The sequence below is a fragment of the Anabrus simplex genome, chromosome 1 (assembly GCF_040414725.1).
Source record: "Anabrus simplex isolate iqAnaSimp1 chromosome 1, ASM4041472v1, whole genome shotgun sequence".
NCBI lineage: Eukaryota > Metazoa > Arthropoda > Insecta > Orthoptera > Tettigoniidae > Anabrus > Anabrus simplex.
Genome location: NC_090265.1, coordinates 1,549,367,890 through 1,549,380,701, shown reverse-complemented (window position 1 = coordinate 1,549,380,701; position 12,812 = coordinate 1,549,367,890). Strand labels below are relative to the sequence as shown.

At 37.9% G+C, this 12,812-nt stretch overlaps 1 protein-coding gene and 1 pseudogene across 5 annotated transcripts in view; both read left to right on the top strand.

Moving 5' to 3' along the window:
- The window catches only part of Gapvd1 (GTPase activating protein and VPS9 domains 1), a 674,762-nt gene that overhangs the window by 79,994 nt on the left and 581,956 nt on the right, over window positions 1–12,812 (top strand). For all 5 annotated transcript variants that reach the window (XM_067138086.2, XM_067138089.2, XM_067138085.2 and 2 more), the window contains one exon: window positions 5,536–5,771. In XM_067138086.2, coding sequence (XP_066994187.2) covers window positions 5,536–5,771 — 236 coding nt within the window. The remainder of the gene's footprint in view (window positions 1–5,535; window positions 5,772–12,812) is intronic.
- LOC136858855 (uncharacterized) overlaps window positions 12,269–12,812 on the top strand; it is a 34,920-nt pseudogene continuing 34,376 nt past the window's right edge.

Sequence of the window (12,812 nt, the reverse complement as noted above, 5' to 3'; positions counted from 1 at the left end):
TGTTTTTAACGGGTTTGTGTCGGTGACAGTTTCTGGTATTTTCTATTCTTGTTATGGCCGAAGAATATAACAAACATTTTCTCCAAGTGTTCAGATATACCTATAAATTTCCGTTCATTTTACCGTCTGATGAAGGAAACTACCGTATTTTCTCACGTAATTAACGCCCTTGCATAATTTATGCATCCCAATATTTTGGGGTCCAAAGTGGAGAAAAAGAAATGTTCATGTTCGTACCCATAGCTTCGAACATCCATCACACAGCTCCAGATGGGTTTCGAAATAAAGATGTCAACTACTCAAGTAGCAAGGTTCCTATTGCAAAAGCGGACATTCCAAATACAGGGCAATGTGCTGTTATTAGCCGGCAGGAAATCCCACTGCACTAATTTTACGAGTGTTTCGGGTACGGGACATTCTGTGATCTCAAAATTGTTTGTTAGCCCACAGTATTCGAGTAATACTGCTCATACAAACTCGCGGTGATCAGTTACGCCGAAACATACGGGAATAGGGCAGCGGGCAGCAAGTATTCAAGGACATAAATTTACTACAATAGAACAAGACCTTCATATCCTCAAAAAACTTGATAAAAGTAAACTTATGACTGAGTATGAAAATTTATTCATTTTCCTCTAGCAACATTTCAACAAAGATAAGAACTTAAACGACATCATCGATAAAAAAAAAGCCCCTTGTACGAACAGACTTTATGTCTTTTACAGGAATCAATTCCCCTCACCAATATATTCTTAAAAGTTTTCAACCTCAAATCAATACGCCCTCCTACCTCCTCTACAACTAATACATTCCCCTGCCTTCCCCTCACCGCCAGTACCTCTAATTCAAATGCAACCAATAGACCCTTAGCCACACCCACTGTAATATCGCTCCCTCCAACGGCATCTCTCCGTTACAATACGCGCAGCAATACACTTCCCTCTCTCTCTTCCGCCAATAGTAGCTCCCCTCCAGGTACTACAAACAAGCCCATAGTCACGCCTTCACAAACAGTTCCACCTCAAACTCAAACATACAGCTATAACACTCGGAGTAAGAAGCTGACAGTCGACAATAACGTTCAGTTAATAATGTAACAAATTACCCTCACCATCGTCTAACGGTAAGTGTGCACAATTTTCTCTTAAACATTCCATTACGATTTTTTCACTCAATTAACACTACGCTTCTGTTTTCCTTTTATAGATCCAACTGTCACACTTCGGTTTCGACTAGAATGTCAATCAACCCACATTCTTAACATCATTGCAGCATTGCATCAAATTGAGATGGTCCATAAAGGTCCTATTTAAACATCGTTCTTCAATTTCGTATTTTTTTTTTATCAAACTGAACCACATCACCATATGCCAATGACTTTCTACTTATCTCTTGTAAACAAATAATTGCTGGTCACTTGACCATATTTCATTATTATTTTATTCTACATTATTTATTAAATACTATTTTTATCATCATTTTCGTTGTAACCGTTGGTTGGCCAACATAATTTTTTAGCAATCCTATCTCTCGTTCATAACAGACTGTTGCTTTGTTCATTTTAATTATAATAGAAGCCTTCTAATGTCAATATCACTATTACTTTCACCAATTGTATATTTCCTCACTCATTGTAATATCTTTCAAACCAACTTCATTACAAGTCCACCGAGCTTGATAGCTGCAGTCGCTTAAGTGCGGCCAGTATCCAGTAATCGGGAGATCGTGGGTTCGAGCTCCACTGTTGGCAGCCCTGAAGATGGTTTTCCGTGGTTTCCCATTTTCACACGAGGCAAATGCCGGGGCTGTACCTTAATTAAGGCCACGGCCGCTTCCTTCCAATTCCTAGGCCTTTCCTATCCCATCGTCGCCATAAGACATATCTATGTCGGTGCGACGTAAAGCAAATAGCATTACAAGTCTCTTACCATATGTTAATTTTAGTTTAAGTCTCTCCGGGTTTAAAAAAAAAATTGTTTTATTTCATGTATATGTAAATCAGGTGCCTGATTCTATTTTAAGGTTAAGATAATGGCTGATGATGCCTAAATTCAAGGTGAAACATGTACCATTTTAGTTAACATGCCAAAGTAAATCAACTAAGACAGGACTTATTGTATTGATTAGGTGGTGAATTCAATAAATTAACTTATTGTTCCAATTAAGAGGTATGTTCCAAGCTGTCAGCGGAGAGATGGCGTAGAATGACATTAGTAGACGAATAAGTTTGAGTGGCGTTTATAAAAGTAGGAAAGATCACAATATGAAGATAAAGTTGGAATCCAAGAGGACAAATTGGGGCAAATATTCATTTATAGGAAGGGGAGTTAGAGATTGGAATAACTTACCAAGGGAGACGTTCAATAAATTTCCAATTTCTTTGAAATCATTTAGGAAAATTCTAGGAAAACAACAGATAGGGATTCTGCCACCTGGGCGACTGCCCTACATGCAGATCAGGATTGATTGATTGATTGATTGACACTCGATTCCCGTCTATGGTCTGCTAAGTTCCTTGCCCCTCATGTCCTTCCTTTGATGCTGGCAATACTTACATGTTTAGTGCCACATGTTTGTAGTTGATGATGAATCCCACGTTGACTGAAGCGGTCCTCTTGGTATTATAGATGACATTGTAAAGCTGGTACTGTCATTCGATCCTGGGTCTTTAGTCCTCTTCCGAATGTAGTGAGGATAAACTGAAACTGATCAATGAAAATTACGAAAAGTCTGAGCCAGACCAAAATAAATATTTCACGTCTCAAACGAAACTTTACTTGGCTCACTCCGATGAATATATCAAGAATGTTTGGAATTAAGAGGAGGTTTAGACTGTCACTAGGGTTAAACATCCTTGAGGTTGGAGGCGTGGCTTTTAGAAACATTATGATTGGCGTTTTTACTGTCCAATTTCTTCCCGTAATTGGTTCACTTGCTTCAAAGAATGTTCCACATCGCGCACACTCGATAGACACAAGTTTAGCCTTGAGCCGGGACAGCATATCACGTGATCTCGCGCACACACTTTACTGCAGGGGGTTAAAAGGCAAATAAAACAAAATGACCTCAGCCCTCCACAATACCTGTCTTGAATAACTCTGAATCTGTCCCCACTAATATCTAATGTCCCACTAACACATATCGTAGGAATGACACTTGCTATTAGAAGAAACATAATTAATGTGGAAAGCACAATTTTGATGTTGACTATACATTATCTTGTGTTGCTGTTTAATGGAAAAGTTTTCAGTAAAATACATTTGTAGGACTCATTCCCTAGGTTCCAAACTGTTTGTCAGTCAACATGCTTGGTGTAACTGTTTTTGCGATAGAGGTATGTTTATGCATGGTAAACTCTGGAACTATATGTTGAATGAATGACTTCTTTCTTTGTTGCTATACTACCGCTAATAGTATTCACATGCAGTATCCATTTTTCTGGTTTAACATCGCACTAACACATCAAAGTTTTTTGGTGACGCAAGGATGGTAGAGGGCCATTATTGCGAAGTAAGCGCTCCTGGCCTTAATTAAGGTACAACCCCAGCAATTACCTGGTGTGAATATACGAAACCACAGAAAACCACCTTCAGGTCTGCTGACTGTGGGATTCGAACCCACTATTGCCTGAATGCAAGCTCTCAGCTATGCAACCCTAACTGGACAGTCAGCTAGCTTGGTCCATTGCAGTATCATCATCAAGATCTTCAGTCAGAATGTTGCAAACTAAGTTTTCAGTATTATGGCATGTGTTGCAATTTCCAAAACAACAAATTATGTTGAAGCTACATACAGAATCTAAAATAATTTGACTGCTAAGAGCCGAATTAGGATGGAACTTTTTTATACCTTCAGTCAACATATCAAAGTTCTCATGATATTTGCAGCAGCACATTGCATGATCTCTGTTCGATATAGGTAAAACAGGTGTTTGAAAGGGAGGCAAATTTGGACTTTCCTACTTTGATGTCTGGATCTTCCAATTTAAACATCTGGAAAGATTTCCCCCCCCTTTGTTTCCATCACTGCATGCACCACTCAAAGAATCTTTACATCCTGCTAACATATGAGACAGTACCACTGTTATAGAATTGTTCAATAACTTCTTCAGCCTCTTAAACATTGATTTATTTCCTCAAACAAGATTTAGGAATGAAAAGATTCATCCTATTAGCCAATTTCTTTGCAACTGCTTTCTTCTTTCTTGGGTTATGGGGAAGGACTTCCTCCACTCTGGTACTGCTTGACTGAAGGACTGTTCATTTTTATAAAGAGTCTGTCACATCTTCAGCCGGAGGGCCATTCATTGTGAATTTTCTTGTATTTTGTAACTTTCTCATTTTAATTTTGTAGTTTTCTTACTTGCTGCCATCCATTACCTTCTAGACGTCTTTTTTCTTTTCTTTTTTTTTTCCCTTTTCAGCTCTGTATGTCCTTGTTCTTTCTTTCCTGGTTTTACCCACGTTCAGTTCTGAAAAGTAATATCAAAATGCTGTATAAAACATCACCGACATAACGCAGTATACAGTAAATGTTAAATCTGTGATGGTTTATAGGTTATTTCAGTGACATAAAAAATAGTATTTAAAAATCAATTTTCTGATATTACTGTCACAGCTGAAAACAACGTATGATCCCAACTTGGCAGGTTCAATCCTGGTTCAGTCCGGTGGTATTTGCAGGTGCTCAAGCATGTCAGCCCCATGTTGGTACATTCACTGGCACGTAAAAGAACTCCTGCGGGACTAAATTCTGGCACTTTGGCGTCTCCAAAAACCATAAAAGTAGTTAGTGGGACGTAAAGCAAATATCATTATTATGAAAACAAAGCAAAGAGCTTCATGCTAACAGAGCAACAACAGCTCTCAAGAAGTAGCACTTCTGGCACAGCGTGTTCATTCTCAAGATGGCTGATAATGAGCAATGTTGCCAAACATTGATACTCTAAATACTTATACATTTAATAAATAAAAGATTAAATAATTTGATGGTGTGAAATAGCCATTTCCATGTCAAAAATATGTGTTGCAATTAAGTTTCACAATGTAGAAGGCAATGAGGAATTGATCAAGGGTGGAAAAATTATGAATAAGTATGTAAGTGTAGAAATGATCCAAAGAATTAACAGGGTGGCTATTATGGATTGAACAGAATTAGGTAGCATATAGTTATGAAGTTATAAAAATAGGAAGAGAGTGTCTTGGAATAACAGAATTAAGAAAAGGACTTGGAAAAGCCACTAAATGCAGCCCTGTTAGGTAGAACTAATGCATGTTGAAACTGGCATCAAACAAGAAATACCAGAGATTAGGAACAATACATAAAGGAAAGAAATAGTGCCATACTAGAAGTTCATAGTCAGTAGCAAAATTGTTAAAGAACTTTGAAAAGCTAGCTGTTAATGGAGGGTCTTAAAGGCGCATAGTTCAGTCACTGAGTAGTCTAAACTCTAATGAATTTCTATGTATGTGTTTGCTATATTCATTCATTAGTTAAAATTACACTGTTTGATAAGAGTATGGATGTGGTTTTCAGGAATGCTTGGCTTATGGAGAATTTCTACAAAGTCTGCGCACTTCACCTCAGTTGCTAGCCAGCTGTCTTGTTACGGGAGATCGTCTTCTTCCACCAGAACGCATGACAGGTGTAGTGCACTCTGTTTATGCTGGTTTGCTTGGGAGTTGTCTCCTACCTGAAGACAAGCTCTTAACTCTACGGCTCTTACGCCATCTTACCGAGTTACAACTAGTACGCTCAGATAATCCACGACGGTAAGCATAATTTCGTTAAGAGGTTAAGCTGTTTTAAAAATCTTTTTCTTTCAACTTCAATACTGACCAGTGCTTCTTGACCTTTCTACTGTACAATTATTCTTGCTTATGCTAATGTTTGCTTATATGATTCATGAAATTTTCATTTTTCTACTTCTTCAGTGAAATAGAGCAAGTGTGATAGAACATTTATGGAAAATCATTGTGTTCGCCAAAAGAGGTTGAGATTTTTTCTATTTGTTTAATGTTGCTCTAACATATCAAAGGTTTTCAGTGATGGAGGAATGGGAAAGGGCCAGGATTGCTAAGGTAGCGCCACGAACCTACTACACTGGCGTAGAAGGGGGAGAGGTGATACTCCCATGTGGTGCGTCCCAGGTGACGGATAGGGGGATCCTAACCGGCTTGCCGGCGGACTTGAGGGAAATAAAATACCTCTCGCGGACCAAACACACTACCCCCTGTGGGTGGGGGACACAGATGAAGAATACACTCATGGTATCCCCTGCCTGTTGTAAGAGGCGACTAAAAGGGGCCCAAGGGGCTCTCAACTTGGGAGTGTGGATTGGCGACCACGGGGCCCTTAGCCGAGTCCTGGCATTGCTTCCACTTACTTGTGCCAGGCTCCTCACTTTCGTCTATCCTGTCCGAGGTATCCTGTAGAGGTAAAAGCTTCGACCAGGAGAAACAATCCACCCACAGCAGCATGGTGGGGTGGCTGGTGGGAACGCCTTATGCAAATGGTGAAGAAACTGTTAAGACGAGTCTTGGGATCAGCATCCTTACATTATGAAGAGATGTCTGCAGTATTGTGTGATTGTGAGGCAACAATTAACTCAAGACCTTTGACATATATTTCTCAAGATCCCGATGACCCTATACCACTGATGCCTGCAATGTTTCTCCAGGACATACCAGAGTAGGTGTACTTGACCTTGACCACCTGGACCAAGTAGATCTCGGTAAGAGGTATCGATACATACAAAAACTGAGAGAAGAATTAAGAGAGACGTTCAGATCAAAATATCTGAGTCAGCTGATCCAAATACATCAAAGAAAGCAGAAGGAACGAGAGTTAAGAGCTGGTGATATAGTTCTTCTCGAGAATGAAGCGAAGAAGAGGACATTTTGGCCCATGGTCCGAGTTGTTGAAACCTACCCTGGTAAAGATGGCTGCATCAGAGTTGTTAAGCTGAAAACTGCGCAGGGAGAGATGGTTCGCCCTATGCAGCGAGTTTTTCCCTTGGAGATAACGACACCTGCTGAAGTACTGATGTAGGAGAAGGGTATTCCAGGTCAGCCTTTAGTCAGAAAAGGGGAGTATACGATGCAATATGGAAGGAGGATAAAGGTCCCTCACAGACTGTTGTGTGTGTTTTGATTCTATAAGTTGTTAGAATCATAAGGTGGGAGGATGTTAGGATGTTAGATGACAGGCTGTGTTTATTCTGTGGATCGGGGAACTCTTAAGATCTTTTTATCCCAACCCCTGTTCTGTTGTTTATAAAAAGAAATTGAGAAGGCATGTAAAACAAGTGTCAATAAATACCTAGTGGAAGAATAAAACGGGTAGTTTTGTTTCTGTCCTGATAGTAAGTGTTAACACCACAGACTCAAAATTTAAGCATAAATCCTCTTTTCTTTCATTTTTTCAACCTAATTAATAATGGAATTCTCCTCCTTTCAGAAGCTTGTATAATTTGGACAACTTAACATTTAATAACGTATACCACATATTGATTTTCCCTTTCAACTAGTAAACCAACATCTGAACACTCCAACAACAGAAGCACATCATCAACATAGAATATTATTCAACAGAAGAAGATAATCAATGACATTTCATCAGTCCTCATTATAAAATTTTTAAAATCAACTATTCAACATAAGTTCTTGAGTAGAATTACGACATGAAATTAACGTCTTTCTGTGCTTGGCACACTATCAACACGAATATTGCTTAACAAATGAAGATGGTCTAATGACATTTCAACAGCCTCATTCAGTTGGTCTCTAATAAACTGTTCAACATAGGTGCTCAAGTAGAACTAAAACATAAATGTCTTTCTGGGCTTATTCACTACTTTTGAATAAGACTATATCAAGTACACATGCCAAGGTCCAACATTTTATTACAAACTATCCACTTCATTGCCGTATCGATAATGTAATCTAATCAATATTTAAAAAAAGGTTTCCACATAATCAATACTTTTCTTTTTATTTAGCCTTTGGCTACTTATAAAAACATTAATATCAGGACATAAGTTTTTAACACAAAACTATGTTTTTCATTCTAACACGGCCGTAAAAAATTCTAGTGATTTTAGTAAGATGATTAAGGACTTTAAACTTAAACCCTCTCATGTTACGTGTTCATTTGATATAAAAGACATGTATACTAATATCCCCATAGAGAAGATGATTTAAAAACTAATTTATTTGAACACAAACGGATTAGCATACCCGAAATAGAAGAGTTCATGACTATCCTTAAATTCGTACTTAACCAGAACTACTTTTTATTCAACAACAAGATATACCAACAAGATGGCCTCCCAATGGGAGCTCCAGCATCAGGCATATTAGCTAATATACATTTGGAACATTCTCATATTGTAGACCACATTAAAGGGCTTGATTTGTGGGTACGCTATGTAGATGACACATATGCTGTAATTAACAAGGATCTCAACGATAGTCTTAGTATTTTGAACATCCTGAACATCTTAGATCCTAATACACAGTTTACTATTGAAGAGAAAAACGGTTCGATCAACTTTTTAGACGTTACAACAACTAGAAAAGTGAACCAATTTTACTTTGGAATACATAGGTAGCCTACATTCACTCCAACCACGATTCATAATAATTCTCTACATCTCGACTCACAGAAAAAATCTGCGTATTATAGCTTTATTAATAGGGCCTTCAAAATTCCATTAACCAACAAAGAGAGGAATAAAGAACTAGCTTTCATCTGACAACAGGCCTTCATTAACGGTTTTAGTCTTAAAACTGTCAACGGGTTAATTACGAAACGTAAACGTAAACAACGAACAAATTTAATAAAACAGTCAGAGCAAACAAAAAAGTACGAGAGGTTCACCTTCAACAATCCTAACATTTACGTATAAGAACAAAGAAGAGTGTTTCCAGGATTCAGGAATTTATAAGTTGATATGCAACCAGTGCAAGGCCACATATGTCGGGCAATCCGGACGCAACTTTGCAATGAGGTACCAGGAACACGTAAATGAGGAAAAACATAGGTTTTCCGCAATGGGAGTACATATGAAAGAGACGGGTCATATATTTACAGATATTAAACAAGACCTTGTAATCATTAATAGACTAAATAAAGGAAGACTGATAAATAGTTTAGAAAGTATTCACATTTTTCTGGATAAGTTAATTAACAAGGACAAGATAAATGAAATGAATGAACAAAGAAATCCTTTATACGAACATATATTGAGATACATGGAATTATTAGGTAGGAATCAAATACGCCCAGCGATTGTAGCAAGCAATCATGAGGTTGCTATGTCACAGACAGAAGCCACCTCCTCGCGAAACAACAAATTACGACATGTCCTCGCTTTTCCCTCCCCCCTCCGAATCAAGCTAGCGTACAGACCTCATCACACCGTTTCTACACAAGGTCGAGGACAGCAGAATCGGACCCACACCCGAAGTGACGGGAAGTAAAGGAAATAAATTGGACAGGGGTAAGTTTAAAATTTCACAATTAATTTCCATTATCCTAAATAGTCTCCTTAGGCAACATATCCCCCGGCAATCTTAACTAATAGACGCAATTTTCTCCGGTTACAGGTCATACGACAAGCTATCCAACTTGACGAGTTCATGAACACAAAATTGTTTAATTCAACCAACAGCGGACACACCCTTTCCACTTAGAAAAAAGGATAAGCAAGAGAATCACGCTTCATAGTACAGTACAAAAGTGACGCGGAAGAAACAAGAAGTCAAGTAAAGAAGAAATAGACTCGAGCAAAAAAACTTTTCTTCACGATCATAATACTAAAAAATCTTTAAGTTTTTTAAACAAGTGATTTTATTAAACCTTCGTGACTTATAATGAAACCAAACACACTCTAGTCCAGGGATAGTATTTTTAATTTATTTTAAGTTTAACGTCCTAGTAACAACCACCCCTCCGCACACTAACTCCCCCCCCCTCCAGCCTATACGTCCCTTACTAACACCACTTTTAATGTTAACTATGTGATTGTTGTATGCTGTTTTTATCTAAGCTTTATGTAAACAGCTGATGATGGTCGCAAAGCAATCGAAACATGTCCTGATATTATTGTTTTTATAAGTACCCAAAGGCTAAATAAAAAGAAAAGTATTGATTAGGTGGAAACCTTTTTGAAATATTGATAAGGTCCAACATTACGAAAATTGGCACATTGTTGGAATGCATTTCCTTATTATTTTGTATATAATCATTTGCATTTTCATAATTTGTAACGGTATCTTTAAACTTTTATTTCATATTCAACATAGGCTCTAGGTCATCAATATTGTTAATTCTTACTTGTACCTAAATCAAACTACTCGTATTAAGACGGCTTTTTAAAGTGAAGTTTTTTAACGTATTCAATTTAGTAAAAAATGTCAAACATATCAGATGTAAGGCTTTTCAGGCGTTTGCTCTTTTAACCAGCGTATTGTCTTAGGTCTGATGCTAGACTCATCAGAGTGGGATGTGTCAGACCCTACCCACTGACGCTGGTGTGTATACAGGTGAACTTATCAGAAGCCCTTATAAGAGGCACAGTCTGATACCTGCATACGGGAGATAAATCTCCACAATGGAATTATTGTCCACCTAGCAATTCTGAATGGAAAATTCTAAGTTCCCATGGAGGGAATTAGAAATTTTTCACCAATAGAGCATGTCAAAAATGTCAAAAATATATCAGATGTAAGACTTTTCAGGCGTTTGCTCAATTAACCAGCGTTTCATCTTAGGTCTGACACTAGACTCATCAGAGTGGGATGTGTCAGACGCTATCCACTGACGGCCGTAGACTTAGCACAGCGGCTGCAGCACAATGAGTGCGGCCTGTTCATGTCGTGTGTTGCGCGGAGAGGTGTTAAGGAGGAAAAGTAGGGGTGGCAGGGGGAAACTCTTAAGGAGCGATAGCGGGGAGAAGTCCAGGGGACGTTGTGGACGAAAATAACAATACGAAAAACTATTACATAGAGTTCGAAAAACTGTAGAATTTCCTGGAAATCTTAATTTAGTAAGCAGTTTGATCAAGAAATCAAGTAAGACTCTGGGTTTCTCTGTTCAGAGTCTGTCACCAGTGTATTAATTTAATACTCCTGTGGTGAAAGTCAATACAACTGGTGAGAAAATAGCTATAAGCTTAAGGGCATTTTAACTGTGAAATTTCATTTACTGATCTAAATGTATGAAACACGCCTCTGTAATGTTGAGCATTGGCCCCTTACTTAGCATCTCCATAATCCATGTCCGTGAACTTGTGCTTAAGATCGTGGACATGCTGGCCTACAGCTGAGAATATATTATATTTCACAGCATTAAGGTGTTCATTATACCCAAGACTGAAACTACGTCCAGTTTGCCCTACATATCTGCTGCCACAGTCTTTACATTTGAACCTATGTATCCCCTTCAACAATTACTGTAAGCCTGTAAGAACAAAATTGCTCTGCTGCACTCAAACAACTAACTCAAAATGTATTCAAGATATCAACCTCAAACTTGGAACATGTAATCACCATGTTTCTTATTATTTCTGCATTGTGTATTTCAAAACAGTAACCTTTGCTTTACGGTACCTATGCCTACTACATAACCTATGTTCATGTCTTCATCAGCTATTTCTGAGTGATTGCTGTATTCCAACACACAAGATTGTTGCCCATGATTTGATGTAGAAGGACTAAGATCATTTTACAAATCACTTGCATCGTTAGAAATATCCAATTCACTGTCACTCTGTATATCTGATCACCAGTCTGCACATAATTCATCACAAATACCGGTATCTGTTAGCAACTAAATGTGCTGTGCCATGTTGACAGCTGCACTTAAGTGCTACATTTCTGATAGTCCTTTGCTAACTAAATGAAGGATTAAAGGAAGAAAGATGCCAAAATAGCTACAGTAGGTACTTAATATTCCATGACTACAGTATTTGAAACTTATGATCTCACAAACAGATTATAGCAGCGATCAAGGAAACATGAGTTGCATAAAAACAATAATTCTTGTAGCCCATTACTTAGGCCAGCTGCAAAATGAGACGCAGGTCCATGAGGTGACGCAGAGTGACTTACGGTGGGTTTTTGCAAACCACAGAGCTGATTGGACCCATGCACATTAGAGCGCAGGGTGACGTGACACAGTTGCTGCCCATGGTGACCTCTCTTCCGCAGTTTCCTTTAAGGTGCACAATGATTTTGTTTGTTCATATTGTGTTTTGTAGTTCGAAATGAAAGAAAATCTAATTGAAGCCGTGCGTATTTGTGAAGTTCTGTATGATACAAGCCACGAAGATTACTTGAAAATGAAGCTGAAAGCAGAGCAGAGGGAGGAAGTGGCCAAGGAAATGACCATATGAAGTGGTAAAATGCATTGTAATTCTTTATTAACCTTTTATATGGTCATAATTAAAACTCCCATTGGTAGACTATTTTTATTGATTTAAAGAAGAATTTTTTGAAAAATAATGTTAAATGTATTTTTTTTGTATATATAAGCTATATACTGTGTTTTGAGGAAGAAATAATGTACAATATAAAACAACAAAATACCAATTGATTTTAGTTATTTTTTCTTATCGAGTGATGAATGCAAAAATAATTGTTTTCAAATGAGAAATCAACTTGTGAAAATCTGAATAACAAATGTTCCACCTTTACAATACTGTAATCAACTTTATTAATAAGACTATATTAAACTATATTAAACTATATTGGCACCGGGTGAGTTGGCCGTGCGGGTAGGGGTGCGTGAATGTGAGCTTGCATCCAGGA